Source organism: Scyliorhinus torazame, chromosome 18 (genome assembly GCF_047496885.1).
Source record: "Scyliorhinus torazame isolate Kashiwa2021f chromosome 18, sScyTor2.1, whole genome shotgun sequence".
In the NCBI taxonomy this organism is placed as follows: Eukaryota; Metazoa; Chordata; class Chondrichthyes; order Carcharhiniformes; family Scyliorhinidae; genus Scyliorhinus; species Scyliorhinus torazame.
Window position 1 is genome coordinate 148,468,090 of NC_092724.1, and position 10,365 is coordinate 148,478,454.

At 39.3% G+C, this 10,365-nt stretch overlaps 1 protein-coding gene across 1 annotated transcript in view; it reads left to right on the forward strand.

Moving 5' to 3' along the window:
* Window positions 1-8,266, forward strand: part of usp36 (ubiquitin specific peptidase 36) — an 88,351-nt gene extending 80,085 nt beyond the window's left edge. The window contains exons 20-21 of the mRNA XM_072483570.1: window positions 722-845; window positions 2,634-8,266. Coding sequence (XP_072339671.1) covers window positions 722-841 — 120 coding nt within the window. The 3' untranslated portion in view covers window positions 842-845; window positions 2,634-8,266. The remainder of the gene's footprint in view (window positions 1-721; window positions 846-2,633) is intronic.
* Window positions 8,267-10,365: the final 2,099 nt, after the last annotated feature.

Consider the following 10,365-nt stretch of genomic DNA (forward strand, 5'->3'; position numbering starts at 1 on the left):
TAAGGTAGTTTAAATGTTTGGAACTTCTGACTTTATCTAATCTGTCCAGGGTGTTGAACCCCTAATCTGTGGGCTAAACTTGGCTCGAGAAGTAGCTCCTATCAATTTTTATTTTTATTTTGGGAGTGAGGGGGATACGAGAGGCAAACAGTAAAACTGTTGCTTCTTGCAGTATTTGTTTTCTCCCTCCCTTCAATAAGAACCTGTGATATCATGAAATACTGAAGGAGAAGTGAGCACCTTTTGTCCTTGGTGCTCATCTTTCTTGCGTGGCTCTCTGCTGGAAGTGGGAGAGATGTGGCTTGGACATTCTGTCCTGGAATAATTCAAAACCTCTTTTATATTAAAAAAAACCCCGGTTTACACTGCACTGCCGAACCTGTGTACAGCAGCACCCTCCGAATATCCTACAGAAGGTCACAACCCAAGAGGCTGTCGGAGTCGAACCTGAAGCGGGTGGGAATCATCTCAAACTTTCTCGACCAAGGTTGTTAAAAGCTTTGATGTTCCTCATTATTGGTCCCGTCTGGAATGCTTGGATATTTGTTGGCAATGGGATGCAGTGCAGTCAGAATTTGAATGTGTTTGGCCCACTTGGAGGTTTTCTTTTTTTTTTTTTTTGTAGATTTACAGATAATGGTGCACGTTCTTTTAATTTGGTTCTGCAAAAGAAATTATTCCTGCTTGGGTCACGGTTGACATCAGCATTTTGTACTTTTAGGAGAAAAAATTGAAGAAATTTAAAAGAGCGAGGAGAAGAAATTTTAATGCTTTCCAGAAAATGCAGAACAGATGGAATTTTTGGTCTACTACTCATTCAGGAAGGTTTTCCAGGTTTTAGAAGTGTAAGTATTATCGTATAGTGCTGCTGCTTCTCCACACTCTCCTCATTTGTGTTAAAACAGTTAATGGAACATTAATCCCAGTAGTACTCTTCAATGATTTTTAGCCCATTGTCACAGTCCAGCTGACAATTAAAGCTCCTTTATTAGAGCCTGAACAGTGTCTCTGGACGTTTTCAGAGGTTGCCCATATTCTAATGCAACAAATCCCATTTGTATATCGCTCCCAGTCTGACCACACTTTTTTTTGTTTCAGAATTCTCATCCAGGTGTCCAGGTCTCACTATGGAATCTCCCTTCCTTATTTAGTTACTTAGCCCCAAAACCCTCCCAAGACCTCGGCAGTCCTCTAATTCGCACCTCTTTAAGCACGACCATTTGCGACTGTGCCTCCGGCTGTCTAGGTTCCAAACACAGAACCTAAACCTCTTCTTTTTTTTTTTTTTTTTTTTTGCTTCTCCATCTCTCTTTTCTCCTTTTAATGTGCTCCATGAAACCTAACTGTTTGACCGCGTTATCGTTGACCTGTTTTAACTGTGTATGATTTGGTGTCAAATTTGTCTTGATAATCTTGTCCAATACCTTGGAAGGTTTTGTTAAAGGCACTATTTCAGTGCAAATTATTGCTGCCTTGGAAAACTAATCTAATCTGTTCTTCACTGGTATTGATTTTACTGCTTCCCACAGAGTTGTTTTTGTGGCTCTGAATAATTGTTGGTCAGTTTAGCCCTGCTGAATGTACCAGATAATGGAGATTTCCATGTTGACAACGTGGCTTTCTTCTCCCCAGGCAGAAATGGGAGCCTGGAAGTGGGCCCCACTCCCAATTCTTGGACAGTCAGTTGTACCTTTCCCCATTATTTGCATTATATCTCCCCTCCCACCCAGGTTCAAAGTCCTGGATTTGCTCCAGAAATTGCCCTTTAAAGTCTTTTAGTGTGCTTGCCCTTATCGGGGCGGTTGTCTCTCTGTGGAACTTGGTGCTTCTGCAGTAACAATTCCACAATATCATTTCATAGAATCATAGAATTTATTGTGCAGAAGGAGGCCATTCGACCCATCGAGTCTGCACCGGCACTTGGAATTAGCACCCCACTTAAGCCCACACCCGAAACCCAGTAACCCCACTTAACCTTTTTAAGGGCAATTTAGCATGGCCAAAATACCTAACCTGCACATCTTTGTACTGTGGGAGGAAACCGGAGTACCCGGAGGAAACCCACGCAGACACGGGGAGAACGTGCAGACTCTGCACAGACAGTCGCCCAAGCCGGGAATCGAACCTGGGGCCCTGGAGCTGTGAAGCAACCGTGCTAACCACTGTGCTACCGTGCCACCCACACATTTGAAGTTGAGAATTTATATTGTGGGTATCCTTTCCTCATTTGTGAATTGTTTGCAAGGCAGTCAGTTTGATTCCAGATGTCTGGTGGTTGGATTTTGCATGTTTATTAATTTTCAAATAATTAAAAATAACTTTTATCAATTCTATTCAATCGAAATAGCAGATTTTGTGTAATTCATTTCAAATTGGTAAATCTTTTGCAATTTTTATTCAGTTTGTTAAAACCAGATCAAACCTCGAATACACAATTAATGTTATTTCTGTATTTAAGATATTTGGGATGAAATGAGAAGTGATTAATCTTTTAACCATTGCAATTGCTTATGTGAACTACAAAACTTCAGCACAATGTAGTTAAATTGGAATAGTTAACAAAGGAAAATATGTATGGAAAGAAAATTGTTTAAATTAACGCATATCCTCAATAATTTCCCTTACTTTTGCAGTGGAATACGACTTCAGTTAGTTGAAGAAGCCCACCGGAGAAGAGGCGCTGAAAGCTGTTAAGCAACACAGACTTTAAGTTCAGTGTCGTTGTTGTTGGTTTGAACCTTAAGACTGATGCTGAAGCAGTTCATGTTGGCTACAAACCCAAATTGAGATGTTTGGAGGAGCGGTTCAATAGTATCGACAGAGCTATAACATGAGATTAATCTACCTGTGAACTGAGGGTCTGCAGTTGAGTCTGGATTAAATGTCGACAATTTAATGAAACTATCCCATCCCAACAAACAAAAAAGCAAAATCTGGATTCCGAACTCCATGGAAATGCAGTGTGTTAGATTGTTTCTGGTTTGTGCGATAAAATGGAGAATCGCATTGCCATTATATTTTCTCTTGCCCTTGGGGGTATGAAAATGGAAGTCCTATATTTCATTGTAGCAGCTAGTCATGATATTCAGTGAAAACACATTAACCAAAAGTTGTGTGCATTCTTAGCAGTTAGTTGGTCTTTGGAAATATCCCATTTTGCTATGTTCAAATTAAGAGATAATAAGCCAAGACCCAGCTTTCTGGAGGTTCTGCACTGTTAATCTGCTTCGGTTAACTGCCATGTTTGCAAATTATGTTTATTTTTTGATTAGTTTTATAAACAGCATAGAATGCAGGTATTGTTTTTTTTTTATTCCATCACTTAACACCAAATAACATTTCTCACTAGCTCCCAATTTTTCCTTCCAGTTTTCCTTATTTTTCTCTTGCTTGATGGGTGAAATATAATTATTCTCTTTTTCCCATTTGGAATAACTGATTTTTGGATGTCATTGTGCAAACCATTCTTAAACAGTGCAAAATAACTAGCCTGCCTGTCCCTTCCCTCTCCAGAGAGTGTACCAGTTGACAGTTTAGCTTATTGTGAAGCAAGTCTGCCATCTCACTTTATTTAATGCCATTTATCAAGTCTGTTTGACAGTTTGCAAAAGAAGTGCCTATAAAACGCTATCATTCTGTACAGCTTTTGAGAGCAGCAGGGATCAGTCTACAAGTTAAGGTACTGCATTTTGAGCCTGAGTCAAAATTGTTCATTGTCATGCTTTTAATTTTCATTTGCATAATATCAAGAAACAATTACTTTATTTAGTACCCAAAAATGTTTGTTTCCAGGGAATATGTTAGAATAAGGTCCTGAATGTCAAGATTAGTTGCTTAGGAAATTAACTTTTCCAGTGTTTTAAGATTACTTCATGGGGTGATGTACCCCTCCAAATTTTTAGTTCTCGCCCTGTGTGTTTGGATAGTTCCAATTTCATTCAGTCATACTTCTGCAATATGTATATTCACTGTTCAAGATTCCCATTACTTTTCCCAGCAGAGTACTGTTCTACTGAAACGGCATGCGGAATTGGTACTCTGAAATGAAACCAGAAACTGAGGACTACCAAACATATTATGACATTACTGCATACGTTAGTCAGTGATTTACTGACTATACAGAACTTGTTGCTTTATAAAGCATCAATTTAGAGTTCACCTTGCCTTTTGTTTGCTTTAAATCTTCAGCTCTTAAAACCAAGACACATTGTCTTTCATTGAACAACAAATTCCTGTAAAAATACCAGTGTAAGTAACTAAATCCTTAGGTGCTTCAGGATATTGGTTATAAAAAGAAAATATTCAAGTTACTGATGTGAAATATGTTAATATTAGAAAAGGGTGTAGTTAAAATATGAAAAGCAACTTTCCTGTGGAAAAGTGTCGCTTATAATGGTTGAATTATCAAGAGTTTACATTTTGTTTGTAAAATTGTATTTTAAAAAGTTACAAATTTGAGTACCAGCCCAATTCGTATCTTGTTTAAATTGCATTGAAATGATTGAATGTTGTGTTTTGGGAATTCTGAGGAACCACAAAAAATAATCTGCTAAGTTAATGTTTGAACAAAAGTATTTAGTTCAATTCAATGGAATGTGATTTAAGTTTACAGTATGAACTGAAATGAGATTAACCTGGTTAACTGCTTTTGTAAGGAAGACGTTTTGCAACTATAGAACTATTTTTGAGCTTTGCTGATATCAGACTTAAATCAATTACAATTTGAGGCCTATCATCCCAACTTTGGGGTTGGGGGCGCGATGGGGAGGAAGTAATTTCTGCTCATTTTTAAATATTGCTTTCTTTGATTCTGTGAAATGGTTTTATATTCATTGAGCACCCAGTGGTAATCTGATGCCTCCATTGCAGCTGAAGTTACAAGAGAGACATGCCATGGTTAACTAAGGTCTTGGATAATATGCATCTTGTGCTTCAATTGAATTCAGGAGTCCAGCAATATTCAGATTTGTGCTTTTACTGGCAATTCCACCATCAAGTAATATTTAACTGTTAGATTCTCAACAGAATTTGTGAATGGAATTACTGGAAATCGTATCACAAACCTAGCCATATAAATTTACAAATAAACCAGTTAATATGTTGCTATGTGGTTACCATTTACCCATGCCATTTCAACTATATAAGTTAAGAAAATGCATCTAACAATGGTTTGGCTTACAGTAGAGGTAAAATTAATCACATGTCTAGCTACTGTGACATTCCTTAAATGAAAGCATTCACAATCGAATTGTGATTATCCTGCAACAATTGGGAGGGTTTTCTTTTGTGAAACAACAGGGTTGCATCCCAATCATTTGCTAGTATAAATTTTAGGACAGATTTGAGTAATAAGGTTTTGTCTCCTGTCAATCATTGCAAACTGAACAAAGAGGTTCACCATTAAGAAAACAGTCAGTTGCTTCAAAAATTCATTTTCATTGAGGCTTCCTTAGTTTCATAAAATCAAATTACTGTGGTTGCTGGAATCTGAAGAGTCATTCCGACTCAAAACGTTAGCTCCCTTCTCTCTCCACAGACACTCAGACCTGCTGAGATTGTCCAGCATTTTCAGTTTTTGTTCCTTAGTTTCATATTGGGTGGCTGATGTGGGAGGGATTTGTTAAATGAAGGGAAATGCTGAGGCATCTCCATTCGGTTTTGTGGTTCGGTGGACATTTCAATGCTTTAATCTGACTGAAGCAGGTGTCCTCTTTCAGGTCATGCGCAGCAGCCTTTGTGAATGAAACATTGAGTAGTAGGTCAGTGAGGCTACTGTAAATCTAAATTTTTGTTCTGACCAGTCAATTGTGTATTCACACATTTGAGCTGAAAATTGTTGTGTAAATTGAAAGCTGAGACCAGAAATTGATTCTGAAATAATAGCTGGGATAGAAGCGGTGTTCCCTAAGCCTGGCCCTTTTTTCCTTTCAAAAGTCCAGTTTCAATTTTCAGGGCTGAAATGCATTTATTTGCCAGCTCTTTTAAATTTCAACTCGTGGAAGCGGTGGCTTGGAGAATGAAGGGAGCTGCACTCAAGCTTGTGGTGTCCAAGACACTGGTTTGAGGGCCATTTAGCCGATCAAATCCCTGCCAGATTTCTGCACAGCAATCCAGTTGGCCCCAATCCCCTGCTTTATCCCAGTAGCTCTGCAAATTGACTTCACTCAGATGTCCTTTTGAAATCATTTATTGTGCTTTCCACCACCCTGGTAAGCAATAAGTTCCAGGTCATTGACATTCGTTGTGTAAAAAGGTTCTTCCTCACATCTCTTCTTGCACCACCCCCCTATATGATCTCTTGCCCATAACCTTGTACACCTTGACCAGAATCAGATATTCCTTCAAACTCGTTTGCTCCAGGGGGAACGCGTTCAGCTTCTCCAACCTAGTCTTGTAACTAGAATCGTTCTCGTCTGCACCCTCTGAAGGGCACTCGCGTCCTTCCAACTGTGATCCAGAACTGGATGCATAATGTTCCTGCTTTTGTACTCTCTGTACCCCTGGTTGATCCCAATTGCATTGATCATTCCCCATGTCCTGCCACTCTGACACCCACTCAGGTTCCTCAGTCCCAGTTTTCAGCAATATATTCACTGAATACCTGTGGCATTGCTGGTGTGTTAATGAGCAGCACTGTTTAACAGCTTTGTCTCTTTCAGGCTACTATTTAAATATTTCCTGCAGGGAACTGCCCAAGTAACAAAGTTGGGGAATGGCAGGCTGTACACTCTGAGGTTAATTGGAGAGCAGTTTTCACTGTTAACTTTCCGGCCCCAGGTCAGAAGAACCCGGCATGAAATAACTGTTCTTTAAAGTTTGTTCAGCACCGGTATTCTGGCATCTGGAATGTGTCACGTACACAATGGACTTAAGGTTTTAAAAAATGTGTTTACATCTGATGAACAAAAATAACCTATAGATTACATATTTTGCTGTTCTCCGTTCAATATTGCTTTACGCTTAGGGTTTCTTACTGTAACGAGTAGATCTAAATTGGGATTATGCTTCAAATTGGATATATTGTGTAAAACGAATTTGTCTAGTTCCTTAAATGGAGGGGCTCCAAGTGGAGGAGCAAGAACTACAAGCAACCCAGCCTCCTGGAAGAAAGACTTTTAGGTTTAGATGAAGCTTCATTTTTAAATTTAGGGTTTATATTTAATTTGTAAAATCCGGCTTGGTTATCGCACTGTTCAAATTTTAATTTGAGTGTTGAAGCTTCTATTAACCAAGAGCGATATAGGTAATTTCTAATACCATTAAAATGTCCCCATATAATTCTCATAGTTGCAAACAAATTAATAAATGGTATGAAACTAAAAACACATTTCTCTTCCTCCCACTCCACGCCGCATAACTCTGCACACCCCGATGCACGCTCTCAAAAGCTGAAATGATCTAATGTTGCAAACATGATACTACAAAATTGAAGAAAGCAGAATTATTTTCTAGACAATCCTATTTTAAATCTTTGTACAGAAATTATTCATCACCTCTAAGTGCAATATCCAGGACTGAGCACCTTGTCTCAGTGTGTCGCGTTTATACTGAAAATATTATCAGATCTTGTTCTGACCTGATGGACAGAGATGGGTTTGCCTCTTTATAAAGTACCAAATTACAAAATTTAAGTTTGGGTATTTGGTTCTGAACTACGTAGGAAATGCTCATCTGATACCAGAATTGGTATGGAATATCCTGTGCTTCCAATAAGCTCAGAATTGCGATTTTCTTAATATGTTCTTATGTTGGTGTCTCAGATTCCGTCACCTCTGACCCATGACCCATACTGAAGGCCATTTGGAATGGTGGCTGTCAATTGCCAGTAGTTATTTAAAAAAACTAGATTTTATTTTATTTATATATATATATATATATATATATATATATATATATATATATATATATATATATATTATATATAAATATATATATATATATATATATATATATCTATGGGTCAAGTAATTGACAAATATCAATGCAGTTAATATAGGACACAGTTTCAGGGTTTCAGCTTTGATCATATAACCTGTTATTGTAAATTTCAATATATATATATCTATTTTAGTATTCTGATTTTCCCCATGTAATCTTGATGGTTCTGAACACTTTCTCGCCTGAAGGTTTCTTCCTTCTGATGTGGAGTTCAGTCTTGGCATTGTGTTTTGCCATCTGCCTTTTATTGATGAAGTACCTGTTGAAAACGTGTGCAATAATATCTGTCTTTCGTGACGTGGATAAAATATACGTACATTTATATAAATTTCTTGTGTTTTTGTGTTTTCATCCACTTTTCTTTTTAATATGTCAACCATTTATGATAACTGCATGATTTATCCCAAACATATTTGCATTCCTCATTACTTTCAGAATGTATTTGAAAATGTTTCACTAATTTGGTCTGCTGTTGTTTCGACCTGTAACAAGCCTTTTGAAGAAAACAAGCCAAAATGTACAGTTTAGAAATAAAATTAAAAAAAATAGCCATAGTTTAGAAGTTATGAATGAGATCTGAATGCAAGTAAATTTAATGATTTTTATTTCCTTCCCCCTACATAGAGTTTTAATTAAAATTCAGGCCAATTGACGCCGGAGGGTGGTCATTAGATTTTTTTTTGATTGGTTGTTTTAATTACCAGATATCATTTTCAATTTTAACTGAGGTGAAAGATGTTTCATGCACTGGATCTTGATAAAGTTGCTCTTTAGATTAGAGATGATACGAGTACAATATTTGACCAACATATACAGCCTTTATATACAATATTGTGATGTTTTTTTTTAAAGAAAAAATTGTCAAGTCATATAACTAACTTGACTATAAGATGGTTTTATCTTTCTAGCAGCTTCAATAGCTTTAACAGAGCAGTCTAACTAACAATTTAACTCTCTTACTGTCTAGCTTTGGAAAGTATATTGTGCGGACCGAGAATAATATTAAAAATCAAAGCAGCACAGAAAATGAAAAATTGCTAAAATTAATGGTTGCTGGCTTCAGGCCTACACAGTGGAGACTTAGCAGCTGGTTGTATTGATGAAGCCGGACATTGTGGAAAATGGTAAACTGAACACATTTCCTCCGCAATATCAAAATTTGTCCAGGTAAATTCACCGGTTACTCAATATACAAACTTGTCGCAGTGGAGAGCAACAAAATGCCACTTTGGTTTCCAATGGTTCAGATCATCGAAGCAAAGCCTTCCTTCCACAGTCTCTACCCTTGGATGCTGAGATTACAACACCTTTCTATTCGGGAAGGCTTCATTCCCCTCTGATCATAGTTTTTAAATTAATTTTCAATTTCTGTGTGTGTTTCCTCCCACAGTCCAAAGACGTGCAGGTTAGGTAGATTGGCCATGATAAATTGCCCTTATGACCAAACCGGTTAGGAGAGGTTATTGGGTTACGGGGATAGGGTGGAAGTGAGGGCGGTGCAGACTCGATGGGCCGAATGGCGCTGTATGTTCTATGTTCTGTTGTGAAACTACATGGAGTAATTGGGAAGAATGGCATAGAAATATTTTTCAGGGGAGGCTAAATGAGGTGCGAAGAGGATAGAAAATTAAATAAAGATGGTGGAGGTAGGAATGAGACTCATGTGGAACTTAACTTTGGAATTGTGCAGTGCGGCCTGTTTCTGCATTGTGTGTTCTATTAATTCACCTCCAAGTTTCCCTCCAGGTCACACACCAGCCTGACTGACGTGTATTGCTGTTCCATCATAATCACTGCATCAAACTCCTGGAACTTGCTAGACTGGATTCTCTGCAGACCCACGCTGAAATCGCGGCCAGCGCGGGGGCAGAGAATCCACTTTCACGCTGTAATCAGGCCAGGTGCCGGTCTGGCGATTCTCCGGGCCCCGAAAATCTGCTTGACCGCGGAGTACGCCACACGGCTGGGGGCCCATTGACAGAGGCCCGCCCAGCAACCTCCATTCCCGACAGGCCGAGTTCCCGACGGCGTGGAACTAACCACCTATTGCCGGTCGGGGTGCTGGTGTCCGTGGCCGCCCTGATCGGGGGCGGGGTTTTCAGAGGCCGGGGGGGGCCTTCTAGGCGGCCGGGGAATAGATCTGCGAGGTTAGATGCTTGGGCGCGCGGCTGATCGGGGGGTGGGTTCTCCTTTCTGTGTGTGGCACCACGGTCTGAGTCCGCCATGGCGCACTCGCAGCCGCTGGAGGCCTTCGCCGTGCACATACACGGATTCTGAACCGGAAGTGCGGGGGCCCATATCCGCAACTAAAGCTGCGAGATTCACTCTGGGTACCCCCCTGTAGGGCATTGAATTAGGTCAACCTTTTTATCACAGCTCCAGGGTCCCAGGTTCGATTCCCCGCTGGGTCACTGTCTGTGCGGAGTC